General features: G+C 48.3%; 1 protein-coding gene and 1 long non-coding RNA gene across 3 annotated transcripts; both read right to left on the bottom strand.

Moving 5' to 3' along the window:
• LOC116566595 lies at positions 1-12,798 on the bottom strand. Its single transcript, XR_004275929.1, has 3 exons — positions 12,785-12,798; positions 8,390-8,392; positions 1-574 (listed from the first exon to the last, which is right to left on the bottom strand). It is a non-coding gene; the product is annotated as an uncharacterized LOC116566595 (long non-coding RNA).
• On the bottom strand, positions 1-23,322 carry TMEM51 (transmembrane protein 51). 2 transcript variants are annotated; one of them, XM_032301165.1, is made up of 4 exons: positions 23,312-23,322; positions 10,773-10,845; positions 5,231-5,768; positions 1-1,102 (listed from the first exon to the last, which is right to left on the bottom strand). In XM_032301165.1, the coding sequence occupies exons 3-4, from the start codon at positions 5,569-5,571 to the stop codon at positions 688-690; spliced, it is 756 nt and encodes a 251-aa protein (XP_032157056.1). In that variant the 5' UTR covers positions 5,572-5,768; positions 10,773-10,845; positions 23,312-23,322; the 3' UTR covers positions 1-687. The 2 variants fall into 2 exon arrangements, with proteins under 2 accessions (XP_032157056.1, XP_032157057.1); XM_032301166.1 differs by having other exon boundaries at positions 1,038-1,098.
• Between the last annotated feature and the right edge of the window lie 3,150 nt (positions 23,323-26,472).

Below are 26,472 nucleotides of genomic sequence, written 5' to 3'. Positions count from 1 at the left end.
TACTACATATAAAATATTTTATTATAAAAAGCTCCGTCGTGTGGCATTTCAAAAAGAACAGAACATTTCCTACAGTTTTCCTTTTTTCGCGATTACACAGAAGAGACTAGTTAGGTGTACCAATTAAGACTATCACGTATCACGTGCCTAAGTTCATCAGGCCTTAAGCCCTCAATGAAAGACAGCACCAGGGGCTCTGCGAGGGCCGCCACCTGAGCCTCATCACTTAATTCATAAAACAGCCTGTGTCCTTCCTACAAAGCCAGGTCATATTTCCTACCTGCAGTTCAGGACTCCAGCGAAGACAGCAAACACAAAACTTGTTTTTTTTTTTTTTTTTTTAAACAAAACAACCACAGTCTAAACCAGCTGCTAGGAACCCTTTCCTAGCTGGAAAGGAGAATGTGACCTGCGATTCAGAGTTAAGAGGATTAGGAGATGCCTGTAGTGAGTGTGGTCCACGGATTCACCAGCTCCAAGGCAGCATCTCTTTCCAAGGCACCTGCAGCAGGAGGCAGTGTGGGACAACAAAGTCACTCCGGATACAGAGAATCCCCTCCCCCCATCCAAATGGCTCTGTGCACAGCTGGCCTCTCTGTTTCTCAACCGTGGCTCACGTGGCTTTGTTAGAGTCTTGGGGGCAAAAGGTGTGAGAGATGGGAGGGAGTGTGGCTCAAGTGGGGCCGTTCAGTCGGGTGGCCGGGTGTCGGGGGCCTTCTCCTGGACTTCATCATACTGCGGTGGAGGAGTCAAAGGCTCTATCGAGGGAGGAGGGACGTTTTTGTCTGGGAGGTTGATCCTAAAGTCTTTGAGGTGAAGCTTTTCGGATTTAATCCTACGAACTTTGAGCGGTTTCAGTCGTTTGGCTAACTTAGAGTTCTGCCTGTCAGGGGTGTTCCCATGGCTGGCCTCCACATCAGCCCTGGTGGTTGTGGGGGTGTTCTCATCGAGCCCCGTCAATGACTCATAGGATGGGAGAGAGATGCTCAGCCTCGGGTTCTGCTCCACTCCCCTTGCTTCTGAGTAGTTTGTATTCATCACTTCCTCGTAGCTGGGGACATAGTACCTTGAGGCAGCCTCCTCCTCCTCTTCTTCCTCCTGGCTGCGAGAAGACACACAGACAGGGAGAGTGTTAGCATGCACTCAAGTCATCCAAAATCCCAAAGAGATGGGCTCCAAAGAGTCCACACACAGCAGCCTTGTAAATAGCAAATGGGTCTTAGAGGCAATAAAAGCAAACATTCCAAGTGTTTACTATGAGCTGGGCTCTCTTCTAAGTACTTTAACACATAGGAACCAATTTCAGATTCCTAACAACACTATAAGTATTATTCACGCAGGACAGGTGAGTCCCCAAACCAGGGCTTAGCCTGGGAGGGTTCTTGGCTTCACCCAGGAAGAAATCCAAGGGTGAGCCAGTGACGTTAGACAATCATTCTTCACTGAAGGGCGGGCACTGCTCCTTGTGGATGAGGGCTAACTCATAGGCAGTACACCCAGAGTCGGCAACATAGGGGCTCTTGGAAATTGCATTTATATCTACTTATATCCACTTTCAATCACGTGCAGATTAAGGGGTGGGTTAATGCCAATTGAGGGGCAAGCTATTTAGAACTTTCTAGGAAAGGGGCGGTAACTTCTGGGTCATTACCATGGAAAGGGATGGTAACTGCCGGTTGTTGCCATGGCAGTTGTAAACTGTTGTGGCACTGGTGAGAGTGTCCCATGCTGATGAACAATGAGGGCAGCCGTGTTATCACCCTCATTGCTGTTTGCTGGTTTTGGCTAGTTTGTTCTAACCTTATCTCATCTGGACCACATCCTGTTTTGGTCAGCAGGGTTATGACCAGAAAACAAGTCCTGCCAGTTTCTCTCTCACTATTATTATATCCAATTTATAGATGGACTGGGATACATCAAGATTAAGTGACTTGGTCAGACCTTCAGAAATGGGAGGCCGGAACTGAACACATACTTTCTTTTTTTTTTTTTTTTTTTGAGATGGAGTTTCACTCATGTTACCCAGGCTAGAGTGCAATGGCGTGATCTCGGCTCACCGCAACCTCTGCCTCCTGGGTTCAGGCAATTCTCCTGCCTCAGCCTCCTGAGTAGCTGGGATTACAGGCACGCGCCACCATGCCCAGCTAATTTTTTGTAGTTTTAGTAGAGACGGGGTTTCACCATGTTGACCAGGATGGTCTCGATCTCTTGACCTCGTGATCCACCCGCCTCGGCCTCCCAAAGTGCTGGGATTACAGGCGTGAGCCACCGCGCCCGGCCCCTATGAACACATACTTTCAACTACTGCACCATGCTATCTGGGTGTTAAACTTCCTTTGCCTTGAGTCTGTCCCACTTAGCAACATGCCAGGTGAGCTATTCCATGCTCAGCTGGGTCCTCTGGCCAAAGGCAACACAAAAATGTAGGAAGTAGCTACCGACTTTCAGTAAAATGGTTGCCTCCAGGTAGAGGAAGAATATCTGAAATGTAACATTTATGTGTGTCTCAAATGATTCTGGAATTTTATCTTACAAGTTTACCCCAAGACTCAAAAAAATCAGGTCCTCTCAGCCTTATTCTTATTTGACTGTTGAAAGAGAAAACCAAAAAGTCGGGATGTTTTCTCCACATTTATAGGAATTAACGCCAACAGGCACTTTCCAGGGCCCTACACTTGAACCTGTGGGGTGATCATGGCCAACATCGGAAACCTCAACGTCTGCCTTGGTTCTCCTCCCACCCTCTTTTAGGAATGAGCTCAGTGTGCTCACAGCTAGGGTAGGGGATGATGAGTGATTGATATTCCTTCTTTGTTCTTTTCTGTATTTCTCAAGTTTTCTAGAATAAGCATGTGTAATGGTTAATTTTAGGTATTTTAGGTGTCAACCTGACTGGCCACGGTTGCCCAGATTAAACGCTGTGAGAGTGAGGATGTTTCTGGAAGATGTTAGCATTCAACTCAGTGGGCTCAGTAAGGCAGATTCCCCTCCTCACCATCCAACCCATGGAGGCCCTAGATAGACAGAAAGTCAGAGCAAGCGGGAATTTGACCCTTTTCTCCCTGCCTCACTGTGTGAGCTGGGCCATCCCATTTCATCCTCTCCTGCTCTCAGACTGGGATTTATAGATACCCCCACCTCCCTTGGTTCTCAGTCACGCCTTTGAACTCGGAACGAATTATACCTCTTGCTTTCCTGGGTCTGCAGCTTATAGATGGCAGATTGTGGGACTTTTTAGCTTCCACAATCACAGGAACCAATTCGTCATAATAAATCTCCATTAAAAAAAAATAAAAAATATATATATCCCACTGGTTCTGTTTCTCTGGAGAACCCTGACCAATATAGCATGCATTATCTTTTGTTATCTTTTGTATCAGAAAACGAGTTTAATTTGGAAATTGTATATACCCACTTACACCCACTTTTAATTACGTGCAAATTAAGGGGTGGGTTAATGCAAATTGAGGGGCAGGCTATTTAGAACTTTCTAGGAAAGGGACGGTAACTTCGGGGTCATTACCATGGAAAGGGATGGTAGCTGGTAACGCTGGTGTATACCCACCAGCAGTATTGCTGGATCATTTGGCAGCTCTATTTTGAGTTTTCTGAAGAACCTCTAAACTTCTCCATAGTGGTTACACTAATTTACATTCCCGCCATTAGTGTACCGGGTTTCCTTTAATCCGTATTAAATTAAGAACAATTCCCCTCCCACTAGAAAGATAAGAAATGCTTGTAGAAAATTCAAACAACACAGAAACATCTAATGAAGAAAAGAAAAACATCCCAAATCCTTTTACCTGGAGAATGACCACTGTAACATTCTGGTGTACACCTCTTCTGACCCTCCAATCCCACAGCCACAACATTTGATGGGACCAGAACCTGACCAGAGATGCCGTCTTACTCCCTTCCTCAGTGCTGTGGATATGGTCCCACATTAGCAAATACAGCTCAGCAGTGGCTGCAGAGAACTCCACTGAGTAGGTACATCTTCATTTCACTTCATTGATGGGTTTTTAGGCTGTTTCTAAGTTTTTGTTATCCTAAACAACGATCTGATAAATTTACTGGTACACACTCCTTTGCATTTGTGGGACTGTCTCCCAGGGATAAACTCTTATAAGTAGAATCAGTGCACACATCTTCAGTATTGCCCCTTACGGTGAAACTCCAGAAAGTGTATAGCAGTCAACGTTCCATCAGCCATCCATCTTCCCTACAACTCTCCAACAGTAGGGGCTGTCTATCTTGACCAATATGATGGGCAAAAAAAAACAAAAATAAAAAAAAAACACATCTTTTTGCTTGCATGTCATGATTAATGAAGTCGAACATCTATTGGCTGAACGACCAGGGAATATTTATAACCTTTGTCTGTTTCCTATTAGCATATTCATCCTACATATCCATTTGTAAGGGCTCTTTTTATAATAGGGGTATCAACTATTATCTTATGTTCCCCGTTATCACTTTTAAATTTGTTGGTGGCATTTTTGCATAAATGGAAACTTGCTTCCCAGCCATTTCAAATCAAAGCATATACACAGCATGCTGGGGTGAAGGGACAGGCACTGAGTGTGAAGGTGCTGGCCACCCCAGGCCCTGCTCAGTGGCCCTGGGCAGGTCAAAATGTTGGTTCACTTAAGAGTAATGGACTCCAGCTCCACCCAAGTTGCTGCAAAAGACAGTTTTTTTTTTTTTTGAGGCAGAGTCTTGCTCTGGCGCCCAGGCTGGAGTGCAGTGGTGCTATCTCGGCTCAGTGCAATCTCTATGCCTGGCGATTTTTGTATTTTTAGTACAGATGGGGTTTCGTCATGTTGGCCAAGCTGGTCTCAACTCCTGACCTCAAGTGATCCAGCTGCCTTGGCCTCCCAAAGTTTTGGGATTACAGGCGTGAGCCACTGCACCTGGCCCAAAAGACAGTATTTTGTTCCTTTTTATGGCTGAATAGTATTCCATGGTGTAAAAATCTATTGTAATAAAATTTAAAAAAAATCTTGGTTCACCTGTAATCCATTGTACCACTCTATTTGGGAATCTCTGGTAGAAAAGTCTAAAGTTATCTGTAAAATGATAAACTCTTTACAGAGCCTTCATGGGCAAACATGGGACAGTAAAGCCTTGTAGATGACAGTCTTTTCACCACGGAAAGGTGTGCACATGTGTGTGCGTGCATGCCTGCCCATCCCCGATCTGGGGAGGGAAGGGCACAGTCAGGCCTTACCTGTCTTCTTCCTGGGCATGATGCCCGGTGCCTGTCGGGTGCTGGACGTGGGCCAGGTCCTCGCCCTGCCGCTGCTTCCTCTTGTCCCTGATGCTCAGGCAGATGGAAAGCAGCAGCAGCATCACCCCTGCCCCGACCAGCACGTAGGCCACGGAGAAGGTCTTGCTCTTGAGGATGCTACCACCCACCTCAGTCTTGTTGCTGCCCTGAGCTGTTGGCTTCTCAGCCGCACTGAAACCAGGTACCAGGTTCCACATGGCCATGATCACCCCAAGGACCAGCATCCCCAGGCCGATGGCGGTCAGCGCATAGTGCGAGCCATTGGCCTTGGACTGGGCCATCGTGTCAGTGGGAGGAGGGCGAGGCCCGGTTCCAAGAAAGAAAATAAATATACAAAAAGGAGCAGCTGCAACAAAGCCCCCTTAAATGCACCCCACAAAATTGCCCGCCCCACGCTAGAAAAGTATCAGCCAAACTCCGGAGGGATGGTTCTGAGCAATCATGAGGACTCCTGTGTAGATGGCTGCGGCGGAAGAGCCTGCAAGGAAAGCAGAAAGAGCAGAGAGAACGATCAGTTCCAATTCCAGACGCTTTGCGAACGGGGCGGCTCTGCTCTTGAAGGAGTTAAGCCACAGCACTGAGCCCGCTGGCTCTGGCTGGGCCTCGCCTTTGATGCATTCCAGATGTCTTACGTGTGAGGCTGCAAGAAGGGAGGCTGGTCTGCCCACCCCCTACTCCCTGAAAAGGAAAAGCGAGACCTTGCCCTGCAGGAGGCCAGAAAGTTCAGAACTCAGGTCATTAAAACATTGTGTGGAATTTAATGAAATGCAGTAAAATCTCAGCTCTGGATGGAGGCTGCTCTCGGAGAGTGAGGGATGGGATGAATGGGCCACGATTGATAGTTTTAACAGACTCGCCCGGGGGACAGGGCCTCCCAATGGTATGTCCAGGCCAAACAGCCTACCACCCTCTGTCCACCACTCTCAAGGGCTCCCTATTTCCTGCAGGAGAAAATCCAGCTTAGAATGTTGCTGCTCACGGTGGCCTTAGCCTGGGTCCTGCCTCTCCTATTGCATCTCCCAGCCTGCCTTTCTTTGCACATGCCGCCCACCACCCTCCAGAACTCCTCAGTTCTCTGGTCACCCCAGCTCAGGTGCCTCTTTCATGTGCTCCCCAAAGCTTCCAGCAACCACTGTAGAGTCTCTCTCTTCCCATAACCACAGCATCCGTCATCATCTCTAAGCCTGGCACACAGCAGGGACTCAAAAAATGTTTGCAGAGTCAATGCTGGATAAAATGAATAGAGGCCACGAGAAGCCACCCAGCAAGACAAGCTTCTCTGAAGCCACACCGAATTCTCCCTTTGTTAAAAGGGGCAGAGGCCTGCACATTCTTCCTCTTCACTCCTGTGCCCAGCTGGACAAAATAAACCTTCTTTCCACGAAGCAGCTCAGAGACCCTGCACTAAAGGGAACAGCCCGCAGTCCTGGGATTCCACAGCATTTGTCGGTTGCGAGTGAGCCAGAGAAGCAGTCACTTAAGGCTTTAGGTTAGAACATTTTCAAGCACCCAGGAGGAGAAGCTAGCAATGCCCCTGGCTAAACTGCACCCCCCCACCCCCTAGCCCATAAGTTATTCCTGTGACAGGCACTTTTGTAAAACAGTAAAATTTACAAGATGTTTAGCTGGGCAAGGTCCTGTTTACAATTCTGCGTTCTTTCCAATCTCTCCAAAAGGATGGTTGACCAGGCTGCTTGAAATCTGATGTTGCGAAGATATTTTCTTATGAAACTGTGAGCTTATCTGAAATTGACCACTTTGTTAAAAGATACTCTAAAAATATTTGGAATAACATCCTTTATCAGCTTGAAGTCTGTTCCTTCTTTTTTTTTGCTCAACAAATATTTCTTCTCCATCTAACTACTTGCTAAGCAGCATGTTAGGCACTGGAGAAACAGCAACGAGCAAGTTAAGGATTAGCAGAGCTCACGCCTGTAATCTCAGCGCCTTGGGAGGCCGAGGCAGGAGGATCACTTGAGATCGGGAGTTCGAGACCAGCCCGACTAACATGGAGAAACCCTGTCTCTGCTAAAAATACAAAATTAGCCAGGTGTGGTGGCGCAGGAGAATCGCTTGAACTTGGGAGGCAGAGGTTGCAGTGAGCTGAGATCACACCATTGCACTCCAGCTTGGGCAACAAGAGTGAAACTCCGTCTCAAAAAAAAAAAAAAAAAAGGATTAGTAGAGCTTCTAGGCCAGCAGGAAAATGATCTATAGGGAATACCAATAAAGTGGGAGGGAAATATAGGAACTGTGGGATTAGACAGCAGGGTGTCCTAGCTCAGGGCTGTGGGACACAGCAAGTCTATGTGGGAGAGAAGTCCCCCTGGCGTCATTGGGCCTGCACCCTGAATGCACAGCACTGTGTGTGTGCATGTGTGTGAACGCACTGGCTCTGCTCTTGAAGGAGTTAGGAAGAAGCACCAAGGTATACCGGTGCATGAACACATGAGTTGGTGCATGTTTATGCACACATGAGCACATATGCATACCTGTGAGCACCTGTGTACGTATGCATGCATATGGATGGAATATGAACAGGTAGGTGCGGGCATGTGTGTGGTGTGCAGGGCGTTGAATAGGGATCCCACTGCAGACCGCTGCGGTAGGACCGGTTGGGAAGGGCACTGTACACAAGGATACTTGTTTCTTACAGTATCACTCATGGCTGGCCAAAGGAAGGATGGGGGCTCTGACAGCCTTAGGAATGCACTGGTTCTGCCAAATGGATCCGAGACAAGGTCGGATTCGGAGGGTGGAGAAGTGGACGCCGGGGGCTGCTGCTGGAAGCAGGAGTGATGCAACTACCATGTTCTGAGCACCTGCTAAGTGCCCGGCAGGGAGGCCCTGTACCTGGGGCGCTGAGAGTGTGTGTAGCAGACTAGGGATTTGAGCCGCTTTAACCCCCTCCCTGTCTGCTCTTATTAATTCTCCATTCCAGCTTTAGCCTTATGCTGCATGAGAGAAAGACAGGCTCCAGATGCGGGTCATGGGCGGAGATGAAAATGTCAGGATTGGCTGGGTACAGTGCCTCATGCCTGTTATCCCAGCACTTTGCAAGGCTGAGACGGGCGGGTCACGAGGTCAGGAGATCGAGACCAGCTTGGCTAACACGGTGAAACCCCATCTCTACTAAAAAATATATATACATGAAAAATTAGGCAGGCATGGTGGCACGTGCATGTAATCCCATCTACTCGGGAGGCTGAGGCAGGAGAATCAGGTGAACCTGGGAAGCAGAGGTTGCAATGAGCTGAGATCGAGTCATTCCCTCCAGCCTGGGCTACAGAGCGAGACTCCATCTCAAAAAAGCAAAAAAAAAAAAAAAAAAAGGTTAATACATTCTTTTGATCTGATAAACTGTCAGTGATTAAAAACAGGTGATAATACTCAGCGTGGAGAAAGGTGTTGGGATGGCAATTACATGGCATTTTTTTAGATGACAAGTTTTGGCATTTGTAGAACAAAAGTCTCAAAAATGTTTATACCCTTTGGCTCTGTAATTCCAACGTCTAAGAATTATGTACAGAGATATTCATCACAGCTTTACAGTGGTGAGAAGCTAGAAACTACTTCAATAGCCAATAATCCAGATCAGGGTAATAAATTATGGTTCATGCACTTATGAAATTATGGTCTCAAAGCAGCGAATATATTTTTAAATCAAACAACAAGGTTAAAACAACAGTATGTTCAGCTTGATTCTAATTTTATAAAACTTCTCTATACACAGATGAATATATGGGGAAAAGAAGTCTGGATGATTGTACTGACATTAAAATAAAGAGACGACGTATTTATATATGTATACACGTATGTAAAAATCCCAGGGGACACCTTCCAGCCTTGTACCAATGATTGCTTCTGGGAATAAAGGAAACTTGGAAAGCGTACCCTTCGCTCTCTATTTCTCTCTTTTGAATTTTTACAGTCTGACTGTATTGCTGCATGGTAGCATTGCTGAGTGATTAAGAGTGAGCTTGGGACCCAGGCTACCCAGGCTCAGATCCTCACTCTATTCCTTCCCAGCTGTGTGACCCCTGGCAAGTTACTTAACCTCTCTGTGTCTCAGTTTCCACAACTGTAAAATGGAGATAAAACTCTCGGCTGGGTGTGGTGGCTCACGCCTCTAATGCCAGCACTTTGGGAGGTTGAGGTGGGTGGATCATGAGGTCAGGAGATTGAGACCACCCTGGACAACATGGTGAAGGCCCGTCTCTACTAAAATACAAAAAATTAGCTGGCGTGGTTGTGCACATCTGTGGTCCCAGCTACTCGGGAGGCTGAGGCAGGGGAATCACTTGAACCTGGGAGGCGGAGGTTGCAGTGAGCCGAGATCTCGCCACAGCACCGCAGCCTGGCGACAGAACAAAACTCCGTCTCAAAAAAAACCCCGAAAAACAAAACAAAACAAACAAACAAAAACAAAAACACACACAAAACTCTCTAGTACCTACATCATAGGGGAGTTATGACAAATCAACGATATACATAAAGAACCGAGAGCAGTATGTGAGCAGCACAACCGTAAGTTCTTAAACAGACAAAAAATTGTGATTTAATATTAAAGCTTGTATTCTCCGTGGGTAAAATCACCCACAAGGGGCAAGAATTGTTTCCTGGGGATGGGGTGAGAAAAATCTTGGCTATTTACAGTGCTTTGTGGCCCTCCACAGGGCCACAGAACATAAATAGATACACAGTGCATCCTTGGCGTTACATTTTCAAGTACTCCAAAAAGAACGTCTAAAAAGACTTCTCAGGGAGGGCGAGGTGGGGGGAAAGGTTGAGAACCACTTTTTAATGTATCATACTAAGTTTCACAACAGTTGGATTATCTATTATGATGTTTATAGTTATTTTTCCTGTGTGATGGAATTAACGATGATTTTCATTTTCTTTTTCTTCCCGGGAGAATAAGAATTAGAAAACAGAAGTGTCTATCTGTTGCTTTCATAAACTAGTTTTGGTTTTCTGGGTTCGTGGCGGGTCACGTGTGCGACGGTCACATACACTTGTTCTTCAAGTTCAGCCCTCTCTTTGGGGAGGTCAGGAGATTGAGACCATCCTGGACAACACGGTGAAGGCCCGTTGTCTTCAACATGGTGAAGGACCGTAATCTTGATGGGTCCATGGGGAGTGTAGAAACCCGGCTCCCAGAGGGTTGGCTGCTCAGCTGTTTGTCCTGTTTCTGGCTTGTTGACCCTGGACAGCACCCCAGTTATATTTAGCATGATGTTCTTTCCCTTTCAAAAATATGGAAAGAAGCTAATTTTATGCTTAGAGAATTTGGACCACACAGCTTTCGATATGTCCCTAAAACAGAGTAGGCTTGGTGGGCAGTCTGGGGTCCTGGCTTGGCCAAACTCAACCTCTAGAGCCCTATCACTGCTCATGTCTGAGGAGGCCCTAAGGGAGACATGAATGATTTGATATCTGAGTTTTTTTCAAAAAATTATTAACCAGTTAGAAAGGTTCCTACCTGTTGTTACTTGAGGAGACTCAGGGCAGGCATGAAGGCAACTCTTCATGCTAGTCTTGAGTTAAAGATCCACCTATAAAAAACCACAGACATGCAGCCTTCTAAGTAAGCTGTGAGCATTGCAATTGGAGTCACCCGTGGGGGAGGCATATGTTTTCTTTGTTTTTAGGGGGAAAGGGCAGGGGTTGGGGTAGGTGTCTGTGTAAGACAAGTCGTACCAAAAGAAGCCAGAATTCTGTACGAAGAATGTGAGCTGCAGAAGGATAACATGGTAGCTAACATTTATCAAGCCCTCTCACGGTTTTATCTGCCTTAGACACGTGCTCCAGAGAATATCAGAGGAAACACCCTCAGGTCATCTTATAAGGAATGTATAGACCTTGACACCAAAACTAGAAAAGGACAAGGCAGGAGAGGAAAATGACAGGCCAGTCTGACCCAACAGCCCAAACAAAAATCAGCAAATGGAATCCAACCATTTTTTTTTTTTTTTAAAGATGGAGTTTCACTCTGTTGCCCAGGCTGGAGTGCAGTGGTGCAATCTCAGCTCACTGCAACCTCTACCTTCTGGGTTCAAGTGAGTCTCCTGCCTCAGCCTCCCAAGTAGCTGGACTACAGGCGCACACCCCAATGCCTGGCTAATTTTTGTATTTTTAGTAGAGACAGGATTTCACCATGTTGCCCAGGCTGGTCTTGAACTCCTGACCTCAGGAGATCTGCCCACCTCGGCCTCCCAAAGTGCTGGCATTACAGGCGTGGGCACCCAGCCTCAATCATGTTTTTTAAAAAGATAACACATCACAGCCAGCTGAGGTGGCTCATGCCTGTAATCCCAGCACTTTGGGAGGCCGATGCGGGCGGATCACGAGGTCAGGAGATCCAGACTGTCCTGGCCAACATGGTGAAACCCCATCTCAACTAAAAATATAGAAAATTTAGCTGGGCGTGCTGGAGTGCGCTTACAGTCCCAGCTACTCAGGAGGCTGAGGCAGGAGAATCGCTTGAACCCAGAAGGTGGAAGTTGCAGTGAGCCGAGATCACGCCACTGTACTCCAGCCTGGCGACAGGGTGAGACTCCATCTTAAAAGGAAAAGAGATAACATATCACAATGAAGATAGGTTTATCCCAAGAATGCAGGGTTTGGTTCAACATTAGAAATTGGTCCCAGGAGAAAGGATAAATCAGAACACTGTTACTCTGTGGAGTACTATGCAGCAGTGAAGGTGAGTCAGCTGCAGCTGTGTGCACCAGTGAGAATAATCCTGACAAACCTAATGTGGAACAGAAAAGCACCCTGCAGAAGAAAGCACACTGCAGAAGTCCACTTAAAGGAAGTTCAAAACCAGGCAAAACCAAACCATAGGTTGCTCCATTTTTGCACTATGAGGAAGAAATGCAAAGACTATAAACTAAAATTCAGGACAAATTCAGGCTATCTTCTGGCCAGGCGCAGTGGCTCACACCTGTAATGCCAGCACTTTGGGAGGCCAAGGTGGGAGAATCGCTTGAGGTCAGGAGTTCGAGATCAGCCCAGGCACTATAGTGAGACCCCAACTCTACTTACAAATAAATAAATAAATAAAAGCCCAGTGTGTGGCTCACACCTGTAGTCTCAGCTACTTGGGAGGCTGAGGTGGGAGGCTCTGCTTGAGCCTAGGAGGTCAAGGCTGCAGTGAGCCTTGAGCGTGCCACTGCACTATAGCCTGGGTGACAGAATGAGACCCTGTCTCAAAAAAACAGCAAACAAACAAAAACTAACTCCTGGAGAAATAAAGAATGAAGAATGGTAATGGGGAGGGGAACGGCGGAAGGTACATGATGGTTTTACTATAATATTCCTTAAAATTCATGTATATCTTATATGTACTCTTTTAAATGACTGAAATATTTTGTAACAAGAATGTCCAAAAACCCATCAACGTGTTTTTATTACTCTTAGCTTAAAATCCAAACTCCTTGGCCAGGACCCTCAAGCCCCATTGGACGGGGTGAGGCCCTGTCTTGCCGTCACAGCTGGCATCTCCTGCTCACCAGCCCTCAGTGGCTTCCTTTCTGCTCCCCAGCAGCACCAACCCCTTCGTACCACAGGGCCTTGGCACTTGCTATACCTACTGCTTGAAACCACCCTTCCGTCTCTTTCGTCCGGCTACTTATTTATTTTTGTACTGAAAATTAAAAAATATATATATTTTTAGAGACAGGGTCTTTCTTTGTCACCCAGGCTGGAGTGCCGTGGTACGATCATAGCTCACTGCAGCCTCGAACTTCCAGGCTCAAGTGATCCTCCCGCCTCAGACTCCCAAGTACCTGGGACTCCAGGTGCGCACCATCACACCCAGCTAATGTTTTAATTTTTAATCCTTTTGTAGAGATGGGGTCTTACTGTGTTGCCCAGGCTGGTCTTGAACTCCTGGCCTCAAGCAATCCTCCTGCCTTGGCCTTACCAAAGTGCTGGGATTGCAGGCATGAGCCACCATGCTTGGCCATCTGGTTACTTCTCAGTAGAGACCTCTGTTTTTAAGCTGGAATGCCACCTTCTCAGTGAACACCTCTCTGACTACCCAATGGAAATGTCCCCCCCACACAGCTACACTCGGGTCCCCTGCTGAGTTCCTTGCTTTCCTTCCCAGGGATGGCTGATAACACACTGCAGTCAGTACTAATCTCATTTTTGCCTTCTCGCTGGCTCCCTGTCTCCCCAGCTGGAGGATGAACTCTCTGAAACAAGGTTTCTGTCTGTCTTGTCCATGCGTGCTCCAGGCCCCAGCACCGCATGCCAGGAACTACGCAGGTACTGAGTAGATATTTATTTATAGAACAAATACATGAATATCTGGCAAGTTCAAAAGTTTAACCAATATCTCATTCAATGAGGGGAAATTCCCTGTCCAAGGCTGACCCTGAAGGGGAGAGGATTAGAAAGAGCTAACTTTCAGGAAGAGCCGATACCCAAATCTTGTATCTGTATGCAAATAATTTGCTGGCAACATGAGAAAAATGTGCAGAATACATGTGGTTTCCATTGTGACCTGAGAAAGTGTCTGTATTAGAACTCTCTGGTGGGGCTGGAGATTTCAGCGGCTGCCTGATATTCGCAGGTGGAAGTCAGCCGGAGAGCGTGGGAGCCTTTAGCCTTATCCCTCCATCCTGGGCAGAGGCTCTTTCCACTCCTGTGCACGCCCTTGGCCAACCAGAGCCGGCGGGGAGGGACCGTGCTGTGGGTGTGGAGGAGTGGGGGCCGGGGAGGTAGACCCAGCTCCAGGCATCAGTGTGGCTGAGACCTGAGTGGGGCCATCACAGCCAGGCACATCTGGATTGACTCTCCGTGAACTTGAACGTGAAGACAATGACTGAAATAAGATGGCACAATGGAAAGCAGTGCTGCCCGTGCTGAACAGATACAGGGCCCAAGCATTGATGGCTGGGCCTTCCTGCTGAATTGCAGAAACTCTCCAGGACATACTTGAGAAACTGGGAATTGGATGTAGACCCTCACGTGGCCACTGTGCTCTGTGCTGCAGCCCTGGAAGGTGCAGTGGCAGAAGCGCCCAGCCCAGTTGGCTTTAGTGGGATGAGGTCTTGCCAGTTGGAGGCAGCTGGCAGTGCTACCAACCCCCGTGACAAAGGGGCTCCTTGAGCATTCTCCCTGCACCGACCTCTTCCTGCCAAGCTGCATAATTGGGAAAGGGATCCCAGGTTCCACCGGGCTGCGCTACATTCTCATCACAAAGGAGGAATTCAGTGGGGCTCTCTGGGCCAAGTTTCAGCCCACAATCACTTTTGTCACAAGTTCCAGTCCCATGCAGTCGGGGCAGGAAGAGAGGCACTGAGCGCCTGCTCCTGTCCCGCCTGGGAGGGAGTTTCAGGCCACCTCCCCAAGGACCAAGGTCAAAGGGTGTCAGGTTCCTGTTTCAACAGAGCGCAAGGAGTCTTTTAGACTGTGCACTCAGGAAAAACAAAAAGCAATGTGCAAATGAGGTATAAAGGCCGGGGAGCGGGGAGGAGGGCTGCCCAGCTGCAGAGAGCTGGTGGGAAAAAGAAGAAAGGCTGCTAAGTAATACACAAGGCAGGGTAAGAATAATAACGGTAACAATAATAGTCCCCGCAGCAGCTGGCGTGAAAGCAGCAGCAGCTGATCCTCAGCATGAATCAGGCGCATTTCTAAACTCACCCGATCCTCACGGCCACCCTTCAAGGAATGATCCTTCCCACCATCTCAGAGTCTCAGACAGGGTAAGTAATTTGCCCTGAGCCACACAGCCAGTAAGCGGCAGTCGACTCATAATGAAATCCAGCTGACTGTAAAGCCCACCTGCGCCTGTACTGTGCGGGTTCCCACAAAGCTGAGTCCCTGGGGGCCACTTTCTGGGCAAGGCACCCAGGTTTCCAGAGGTGCTTCAGGACAGAAGTGCAAGGGGGTGACAGGCAAATGTTTTTCTCCTTTCTTTCTTTTCTTTCATTCTTTTTCTTTCTCCTTCTCTTTCTCTTTTTCTTTCTTTCTTTTTCTTTCTCTTTCTTTCCTCTCTTTCTTTTTCTTTTTTTTTTTGACAGGGTCTCACTCTGTCACCCAGGCTGGAGTGGCATGATCTTGGCTTACTGCACCCTTGACCTCCCAGGCTGAAGCAATCCTCCCACCTCAGCCCCCAAGGAGCCAGGACTACAGGCACACACCACCATGTTTGGCTAATTTGTGTGTCTTTTGTAGAGAAAGGGTCTCGCTCTGTTGCCCAGGCTGGTCTTGATTTCCTGGCCTCAAGCGATCTGCCTGCCTCAGCCTCCCAAAGTTCTAGGATTACCAGGCATGAACCACTGGACTTGAACCCTTCTTTTAAAATGACTTGTTGAAGATTTTGATTTAAACAATTCCCGGTCCCCTCCTGTGGGCCAGAGGCTTTGGGAGATACAGAGATTTGTGAGACAGACCTTTACAATCCAGCCGGAAAACAGGTGATTCTCCCTAACGGAAGGGAAGTCAACATCAGAGAAAGAGGCAGTGTGTGTTGAACGCCGATTCTGTGCCAGGCCCTCTGGGGAGCTCTTTACGTGCATAATTGTTTAATAGTTATTTGTTCTATTTTATAGATAAGGACACAGGTTCCAAGAGGTAAAGTAATTTATCTAATGTCACACAGCGAGTGCACGGCAGGGGTAGGGTGTACCTGACTCTAAAACCCATGCTTTTTTTTTTTTTTTTTTTTTTTTTTTGAGACGGAGTTTCACTCTGTCACCAGGCTGGAGTGCAGTGATGCAATCTCAGCTCACTGCAACCTCTGCCTATCAGGTTCAAGTGATTCCCCTGCCTCACTTCCTGAGTAGCTGGGATTACAGGCGCAGGCCACCACACCCAGCTAATTTTTGTATTTTTAGTAGAGATAGGGTTTCATCACGTTGGCTAGGATGGTCTTGATCTCTTGACCTTGTGATCTGCCCGCCTTGGCCTCCCAAAGTGCTGGGATTACAGGCATGTGCCACTGCGCCCAGCCTAAAACTCATGCTTTTAAACACCAAGTAGCACTGTGAAATGGAGCATATCTGAAGAGCTTCTGAAAAGAGTGACGGATTCAATTTGAGGAGGGGAGGGAGAAGGAAGATCCACACGCAGCACTTCGGGGTCTTGAGGCCTCTGTGACCTTCCTCTGGGTGGAATTTGGGGGTAAGAAATCAGGGTACTCCAGAGTGAGGGCTCAGCCTCAGTAATCCCACCGCAGTGGGAAAGTGGGTATCTTCCAGAGTATGTCATGGCTGGCAGAGAAAAGAGGCAGCTTCCCTCCCTGACTCCAAACACAAGATGTCAGTGAATTTTATGAACCCTGACATCACCACGGTCCTTGCTAATCCTAGTGAGTGTTGGAGAAATTAAGGAAGACAAGTTCATCCTGAAGACTCCAGGGACCAGAAGCAGAAGCAGCGAGTTCATGAACAGCACATCTTTTCTTGAGGAGCCTGACATAGTGTCTTTCTCTAAGCAAGTGGCTGGGGTGCAACCTCATTTAGAAGGCTGGCACGGAGGACCCAGTCACATTCAGTATTTCTTGGGAAATGTGACATCTCTGTGTCTCCTTCTGCCAGGATAGCACTGAGGGATCGAGACCTCCTGTCCTCGTCAGCCCGATGTTGAGTCTGGCGCCTCGAACCTTCTCCAGGCTCTGGCCATGACATCAGTAGCCCCCCGACCCTGGCAAACAAGGCTAAGCACAGGCTCTGACCACCAGTCAGCCCCCAGCCCCCCAACCCCCAGCACATAGTTAGGGCACTGATACACCAAGTGCTTTACACAATTTAGTTCGTTTGTCCCATCCAACAATCATATAAGGGGGTAGTGTCATCCCCATCTCCATCCATTTCATCAAGGAATACTCTGAGGCACAGAGCGGTGTGCCCAAAGTCTCAGCTTAGTGAGTGGCAGCCCCCCTCCACAAAACCCCCTTGTCTAGGCCATCCTCATCCATAGGGCAGCAGAAAAACCAGCCTTTCCGCCAAGGCGGGGCAGAGTTTCCATCAATGAGGTCTCACTCTCTCACCCAGGCTGGAGTGCAGTGGCATGATCTCGGCTCACTGCACCTTCCGCCTTCCAGGTTCAAGCGATTCTCCTGCCTCAGCCTCCTGAGTAGCTGGGATTACAGGTGTGTCCTACCACGCCCGGCTTATTTTTGTATTTTTAGTAGAGATGGGGTTTCACCATGTTGGCCAGGCTGGTCTTGAACTCCTGACCTCAGGTGATCCATGCTGGGATTACAGGCATGAGCCACCGCACCCAGCCTAGGCAGACAACTTTGGAGGCTTAGTCCTGGAATCTGAAGAGTGGGAGGACCGGGGGCCTGGAAGAGAAGCTGGAGCCCGTCCCGTGTTACTGCCTCTGGTCAGTGTTCCTGGTGGCCAGCCAGGCTTGTGTCAACCTCGGTGCCATCTGGACACAGCATTTGTCCTTGTGTGGCAGGCAGTTCTGGACACTGACTGGATTCATTTGGTTTGTCTTCCCCAAGGGGCATTTAGCAGCAAAAAAGCAGAGAAGGGCAGAAATGAGAATTTATCAAATCAGGGACTGCAGAGGGTGCTGGTGAGTATCCACTTCACCCGCCATGCCGTGGGGCTGGGAGCCTGGGCTCCGGACCAGAGGCCGCGTTTATATCTCAGCTCTGTACCTTAGTAATTACCCAGACATGACAATTCTTAGGGCTCTCAGTTTCAGCTCAGTCATCTGTGCAAAGTGAGTTTTACTGGGATCTACCTCACTGGGTTCATAAGTTATGAGCTCCAAGTTTTGATTACGGGTGTTTATTCATTTATCCAACAAAATATTAACTGAGCACCTACTATGGACCAAGGCCTGATCTAAGCACTGAGGATACAGAAACAATCAAAACAGACAGAAGGCCTTGTCCCCATAGAGCTCACATTCGAGTCTGTGGTATGGTAGAAGGTAATACAAACTAGAAGAAAGTAACACAGCTGTGGGTTGTGATTTTAAAAATGGTGGCCAGGCACACAGTCACCAAGAAAATGATATCTGAGCAGAAATTCGAAAGATGCGGGGGGAGGAATCACATGAATACCTGGGGAAGAACATTCCAGGTGGAGGAGGGAACCACAGAACCAAGGCTCTGAGACAGGAGTCTGCCTGGCAGTTTCCAGGGACCATAAAGCTGAAGAATCCATGAATGAATACGTGAGGACCTTGACCCAGTGCCGGGCAGACAGCACCTGCTCTAACAGTAGCAGAAATCCTTTAGAGGCCGTGGAGGAGGTGGGCGTCCATTCATCTTTACAGAGGCCCAGAAGGGGTCAGAGACTAACTCAAGGCCTTTCTAGTCAGGGGCAGAGAAGAAGCTGGGGTCCTGCTCAGGGTTCTTTGCTGCTCACTACCCTGTGTTTCTTGGAATTTGGAAATAGGCACGTGGGAGGCTGAATCATGGTCTTCAAAGATATCCAGGTCCTAATTTCTGGAATTCGTAGCTGTTAGCCTATATGGAAAAAGTGCCTTTTGGGACATGATTAAGTTAAGAATCTTGCAATGGGGAGGATTACATTGGATCATCCAGGTGGGCCCAATTTGGTGAGTCGTGCCCTCGCTTGGTCATTGTAGGTGCTCAGTTAATATTTTGTTGGGTAAATGAATAAACACCCGTAATCAAAACTCTGAGGAAAGCGGAAAGGTCAAAGGAGGAAGCGGGAGGAGGTAAGGAGGGGGTCACCAGCCCAAGGATGCAGGTGGCCTCCAGGAGCTGGAAAAGGCAAGGAGACGGATGCTCCCCTGCAGCACTGCCTGTGAAACTGATGTTGGACTTCTGGCCTCCAGAACTGCAAGATAATAAATGTGTGTTGCTTTCAGCCATGAAGTTAGGAGTGATTAGTATGGCAGACCCAGGAAACTCCTGCAGGTGGTGATCCGGTTCACACCTGTGTAGATCCTGTTCACACCAGTGTAGATCCCGTTCACACCTGTGCATGGCGCCGGCCAGCACACAGTTTCCCTACCCTGTAGTTGGTTTGATTAGACATAGTTCCTTAATCCTGATAAAACCAATCGCTTGGTGAACTATGCACCCTTTCCTCGTGTGGCCAGGTTGGAGGGAGGCTCAGCATGGCGGTGCACCTCTACCAAGTTTGCATTTTAACCCAGGATTCTGCTAGCGAGCCAAGTTTACACTTGTTCTAACATTGCCGGGACAAAAAACCATGATAAAGGTATTCTCATGCTTGAGTCATCGGGCACCCCACTGCCTGGGGGCTCAAAACCGCAATTCCAAAGTGCTGACGACGGGACAAGACTGATGTTTATTTCAAGTACTCATTAGATGAGGGCTTTTAAGTCCAAACTCGAGGTACGCGTCGCAGCCAGCCAGCCCACTGCAGGCCGATGAGTCCTGTACAAGCAAGCCCTCTGCGTTCCCAGACTTTTCTTAGACCAGCTCTGCTTCTGGAGATTAGGACACCGTTTGAGAAAGCTTGTCCTGCCCATATCTGGACATTTTCTTTTTTAGCCACAGCAACGCCATCTCTACAGAAGTGGTTCCCAAACCTGCTGCCAAGAGCCCTTTTGGTATTGAGCCGAGCCTGTCCAGTCCCCTCCTCTCGCCGTCCCCCGTTCCCTCGTCTCCGCGTCATACCTGACATCCCTACTTGAGGCATTTTAGCCAGAGCTGCTTTCTTGAGTCCTGGGTTTCCTTCCTGCCTCTGATTTTTAGGAAGTCACTTGTTACACTTGGTTCTTTTTCCAACTGTTACATTTTGGAATTGTGACAACTGCAGTGACCATTCTCCTGAGCTCCTGTGAGGTGCCAGTGCTGGGTGCTTTACATGCCTTTATTATTACTTATTCTTACTATTAATTTCATGTATTCTATTTTTTTATTTATAAAATTTTAATATTCATTATGTATTTACTTTATTAATTTTGATCTATTTTGTGTTTATAAAATATTATTTATATATACTTTTCTTAATCTATTATGAATATCATTTACTTAATATAATCATATTCTAATTTATCAGTTATTTATTATCATGCTTAAACGTCCCAAGGACCTGATGAAGAAGTTTCTAGAATAAGCCCCATTTCACAGAAGAGGAGCCTGGAGTTCAGGGAAGTTTAGCAACTTGCTCAGTCATATAGTCAATGGCGCAGCAAAGAGTCAAACTAGACACAACTCACTCCGAGCAATTAGTTTTGTTGTTGTTGTTGTTGTTTTTGAGACTAAGTCTAACCGTCGCCCAGGCTGGAGTGCAGTGGTGCGATCTTGGCTCACTGCAACCTCTACCTCCCGGGTTCAAGTGATTCTCTTGCCTCAGCCTCCCGAGTAGCTAGGATTACAGACGCCTGCCATCACACCCAGCTAATTTTTGTATTTTTAGTAGTGACAGGGTTTCACTGTGTTGGCCAGGCTAGTCTTGAACTTCTGACCTCGTGATCTGCCCACCTTGGCCTCCCCAAATGCTGGGATTACAAGTGTGAGCCACCGTGCCTGGCCCGAGTGATTAGTTTTATCAGAATGAAGGAACTGTGCCCAGTCAAACCAACTCTTGGGTAAGCAAACAGCCTGTGTGCTGGCAGGTGCCATATACAGGTGTGAGGCACCTGTGGCATGCTCCACTGCCCAGTGACCCCAGGACCCCCACTCCCACGAAGAGACCCTTCCCCTGCTGCGGCTGCCAGAAACTCTCCCAGGTCAATTTCATCTCTGTGGCCAGGAGATACAATTCCCTGCTTTTCTTAGTGTCATTTCCCTTCATAAAAACCAGCTTCTCCGATGTGAGTCACTCAGTCCCCTGCAACTCTGATACTCATCTGGATGTGTTGTAAATAATTGACGCTGAGATGTTTAATCATAAAACTGAAATTGAGGTTAAAACAGGATAGCTTGCAGCGGAGGCGAGGGGAGGGGAGACTAAGAGCTTGTATTAGTTTGCTGGGGCTGACATAACCAGCGCCACAGGGTGGCTAAAACAACAAAGGTCGATTTTTTTGCAATTCTATAGGCTGGAAGTCCAAGATCAAGGTTGGTTCCTTCTGAGGCCTCTCTCTGCGGGCTTGTAGATGGCCACCTGTTCCTTGTGTCCTCAAGTGGTTGTCCCCATGTGTGTGTGTCCTGATCTGTCGCTCTCTTTTTTTTTTTTTTTTTTTTTTTGAGATAGAGTATTGCTCTGTTGCCCAGGCTGGAATACAGTGGCATGATCACAGTTCACTGTAGTCTCAGTATCCCAGGCTCAAGTGATCCTCCCACCTTAGCCTCCTGAGTAGCTGGGGACTATAGGTGCATGCCACCAAGCCTGGCTAATGTGTGTGTGTGTGTGTGTGTGTATACAATTTTTTTGTAAAGATGGAGTCTTGCAGTATGGCCAGGCTGGTCTCAAAATCCTGGGCTCAAGTGATTCTCTTTCTACAAGGACACGAGTGATATTGGATTAGGGCTCACTCATGACTATTTCACCTTAATCCCCTATGTAAAGGCCTTATCTCCAAATGCAATCCCATTGTGAGTACTGGGGACAGGGGGCTTCAACAGAGGAATTTTAGGGGGAACGCAATCCAGGCCACATTTGCTTCGCTTAGCTCCTCTTTCCCACTGGGTAATAAAAAGGATCTACCCTGGACCGAGCGCTTACAACCTCCACGGTATTGCTAATGCGTTTCACACATCATCTCCCAGCAGCCCTGGGAAGGAAGGGCCATGTTTCCGCTTCACAGAGACGTCAAGGCACATGAGCGCACCGGAGGGAACTAAATCCCACCTCTGTCCAGTGGCAGTGGGGATGAAATATAGGTCTCACAGGGTTGAGGGGTGAGCGTGTTATCCATGTGGAGGATTATCCAGTGGAGTGTTTGGCTGGCTGGGTGCAGATACCACAGGGAAAGGCTCATCATTTCAGAGCCGGAGGATGCTGGTGACAGAGAAACATGGAGGTCAAGGAGATGGGGGACTATGGCAGCTGAAGGCAAGGACCCTGGCATGTATCTGCTTCACTAGCTGCTCCTTACACCCCTCAGAACCTCAGTTTCCTCATCTGTGTTTGGTGCTGCCAAGCCATGACACCGTAGGGACAAGCTGGCGTCATGATTCTCCAACCCATGGCTAGCCCACCCTCACAACCAACCACTCCCCCGGATTTTAAGGTCTCCATGAACTGGCTGGGTGCAGTGGCTCACCCCTGTAATCCCAGCACTTTGGGAGGCTGAGGTGTATGGATCACCTGAAGGTCAGGAGTTCGAGACCAGCCTGGCCAACATAGTGAAACCCCTTCTCTACTTAAAATATAAAAAATTACCTGGGCATGGTCAGGCACCTATAATCCCAGCTACTCAGGAGGCTGAGGCAGGAGAATCCCTTGAACCCAGGAGTCAGATGCTGCAGTGAGCCGAGATCATGCCACTGCACTCCAGCCTGGGCAACAAGAGTGAAACTTCGTCTCAAAAAAAAAAAAAAAGTCTTCCTGAACTAAAAAAAGACACAATTGACTTTCTTCCCAGCCAGCATGCCATTCAGAAGTGGCCTCACTCTCTCTAAAGGAGCCCTGGTGAAACTTCTATGCTGGAAACTGCTTTCACAGGGGGCTCACTGGGCACCTCTTGGGTGGTTTTCCCCTCTACCACATCAATCTATAAACACCAAGCAGGTCCCAGCTAAAGGCCAGAAATGGGGCTGACCTCCTGAGGAATGCACCAGCGAGATCTGGCCGAGGTGAGATGACACCTGCAGGGCCTGGCTCACCTCCACGCACAGTGAGCTGCTGATCTTGTCTCCTTCTACCTGTGCTGGAGGGAGAGAAAGAAAAGACAGCGTGCTGATTCACTGGTCTGACATTTTCATCTGGTCAGTAGGGTGGTTAATTTTGCCTGACCAGGTGGGATGGTTCACGTCTGTGATCCCAGCCCTTTGGGAGGCCAAGGCAGGTGGATCACTTAAGGTCAGGAGTTTAAGACCAGCCTGGTCAACATGATGAAACCTCATTTCTACTAAAAATATAAAAATTAGCGGGGCATGGTGGCTGACACCTGTAGTCCCAGCTACTCAGGAGGCCGAGGCAGGGGAATCGCTTGAACCCAGGAGGCGGAGGTTACAGTGAGCCGAGATCGCAGTACTGCACTCCAGCCTGGGTGACACAGTGAGATTCTGTCTCAAAAAATAATAATAATTTTGTCTATTTGTGGTTCCCAATATCCGTGTTCCTCTTCCTCCATAGTAAGCTGATGCTTGGCTTTCCGTGGCTTCCTAGAATAAAGATAGCAGTTTCCAGCCTCTTAGGCAACTTACTAGCTGTTGCATGTGACTAAGTTCTGGCCAATGGGATGTTAGCAGGGTGTGTATAGGGGGTAGGGTACATTCATGAAGCGTTCTTAAATGAAGAGACATGTCTCTCCCTGCTTCCTGCTTCCTGTTGGTTGTAGTGCAGATGTGATGGCTGGAGCTCAAGCAGCCAAACTGGGGCATGAGGTAGAGAATGGCAGAGCAACAAGGCACAAAGAGCCTAGGTCCCTGAGGATCACGAAGCTGCCCTTTCAGCCTGGACTGCTGAGCTCTGGACTCTATTTACACAAGAAAAATAAAGGTTTATTTTATTGAATCTGATTTTTTTTTTTTTTTGTCAGGGACAGCCAAAGCTAAGCCTGCCCACGCAGCCTGAGAGACTCACGGTTGTAGAAGCAAACGTGGGCAGCTATGCTGGGTGCAGATACCACAAAGAAAGGGACATAGTTTCAGAGCTGTAGGGCCCTGGTGACAGGGACACACGGAGATCGGGGAAGTGGAGGGCTATGGCAGCTGAAGGCAAGGTCCCTGGCATGCATCTGCTTCACTAGCTGCTCCTTCCGCTCCTGAGAGCCTCAGTTTCCTCATCTGCAAAATGGCAATCATGATACCATCCTCACGAGAGAATACACAGTTTCTGTGCCCACAATCAGAGTCCTGGTCATGACACACCCTTGGCAGGAATGAGGTGAGTGATTCAGTACGGGACTTTTAGAGAAAGCCTCAGCCAGAAGCGGGCTAAGAAAATGGCCAGGGTAGAGATTCAGAAAAGTGCTCTTCAGGCAGAGAGGCCGGGAAGCCCTGAAAACGCAGGGTCCAAAGGTCACAGGAGGAGGTGCCCAACAGGGAGGGGCACTGGTCAGTCTCAAGCGCCCCAGAGAAGTTGAGCAGGTGCTGTTGTTTTACCTGCCCAGCAGCCACTCCCATCCTGTAGGGAACAGTGCCTGGTTTTCCTTCTTTAGTGCCCTCCCCATTCTCAGTCCATAGGGTTGACCTTGATTCTGGCTCAAGGGGCAGGCACATGCCCAGGCCTGGCCAATCAGGACCTCCCACACTCCTGGGTACAGTAATAATTTCAGGATGGACACGTGACCCATGCTGGGCCAATGAGTTTCAAATTTCAACACTTTCCCTGGAATTGCTGAGAAAGAGACACTCCTCCATTGCACATGCAGCTCAGATGCAGCTCAGAGTGGTGGGTAGAGAGAGCTTGCCTGGGAATGAATGAACACAGCAAAAGGCAGAACCAAACGGCTGGAAGTGAGTGTTTTCATGACGCTGTTAGCAAACCTGGATGCTGCTATCCGGAATGCTCAGTGATAAGAGCTCATTCATTACGTTGAGTTTTCTGTCCCTTGCATTTGAAAGAGTCCTAGAATACCAGAACTAGAAACTGAATTCTAGCCAACACTCATCTTTAGAATTCTGCACTACATCTGGGGCCAACTGGCTGAATTAATAAGTGACTTGAAATTACGCTGTCATTGTTTTTTCTTTCTTTTCTTTTTTTTTTGAGACAGAGTCTTGCTCTTGTCGCCCAGGCTGAGCACAATGGCACAAGCTCAGCTCACTGCAACCTCCGCCTCCTGAGTTCAAGAGATTCTCCTGCCTCAGCCTCCCGAGTAGCTGGGATTACAGGTGCCTGCCACCACATCCAGTTACTTTTTTATATTTTTAGTAGAGACGGGGTTTCGCCATGTTGGCCAGGCTGGTCTTGAACTCATGACCTGGTGATCCACCTGCCTTGGCCTCCCAAAGTGCTGGGATTACAGGTGTGAGCCACCGTGCCCAGCTGTCATTGTTTTTTGGTGCACATACTTGTTCATATATCTCTTTAAATTGGAAATTGGGGAAAAAAATTTTGAAATGATCCATAAAATTGGATGGTCATTCTGGTACCAGCCTGGAAGCACTGAATTCAATAAAACTAAAGGGCTGGGCACAGGGGTACACACCTGTAATGCCAGTGCTTTGGGAGGCCGAAGTGGGAGGATTGCTTAAGGCTAGGAGTTTGAAACCAGCCTGGGCAACATAGCAAGACCCTGTCTCTTGCTATGTGTGCTGGTGGCACACATTGGTCGTCCCAGCTACTCAGGAAGCTGAGGTGGGAGAATCACTTGAACCCAGGAGTTTGAGGCTGCCGTGAGTTTTCATCACACCACTGCACTCCAGCCTGGGTAACCATGCTTGAGATCATATCTCGAGAAAACAAAGTCTCCACATACCCCATCCCAGTGGTGACTGGTAAACTGGCTCTCTCTCCCTCCCCCTCTCTTCCACATGTGTGTGCGCATGCACCTACACACACACACAGAGCCCAGATTTGTAATGACTGCCACTGCCCATTGCTGTGGTATAAATATTCCCACCACGGCACTGTCAAGCTACTGACGTAAGGTCACTGAACTCAGGCAGGAGATGTACACAATTGGCTGTCACAAAATGATCCACACTCATTCTGGCACGGCACTGCCGGCCTTCATCTGAGTTCATATCCCACGCAGGGGTGGGGGGCAAGGCTGTCCACTGCAGACTGCGGGAGGCAGTGTGGGTGTCTCCGGTTGGGGGGCGGGTGGGTGGATGAACCAGGTGCACACCACACAGGGCTGTGCAGTTGTCAGATGCAGTGAGTGAGATGCACACGCAGCAAAGTAACAGGAAGAAAAACTCAGGGCTGAGGACTGCCTCCATCTTTTAAGTGAGTGGGAGGGAATGTTTTGCCTTGAATAAGCCGTCAAGTTGCAGGTCTCTGAGGACCCACACGTAATTGATACTCTCAACACGTCTCAGAAAAAGAAGTTCAGCCAGGACTGCTTGGGCTTCTTTCCCACAAGCCACATCTCCCGGGAATCCTGCTGGGTCAAGGCGGAGGGCAGTCAGTCGGGCAGCGGACGCTCATCAGGAGCCGGGCTCTGTGCTCAGGCTGCTGGAGTCTGGAATCGGGCTCGTGGCTACT

Source organism: Sapajus apella, unplaced genomic scaffold, assembly GCF_009761245.1.
Source record: "Sapajus apella isolate SASKATOON/1434 unplaced genomic scaffold, GSC_monkey_1.0 scaffold43, whole genome shotgun sequence".
NCBI classification, from domain to species: Eukaryota; Metazoa; Chordata; class Mammalia; order Primates; family Cebidae; genus Sapajus; species Sapajus apella.
This window is presented reverse-complemented; position numbering and strand designations above follow the sequence as displayed.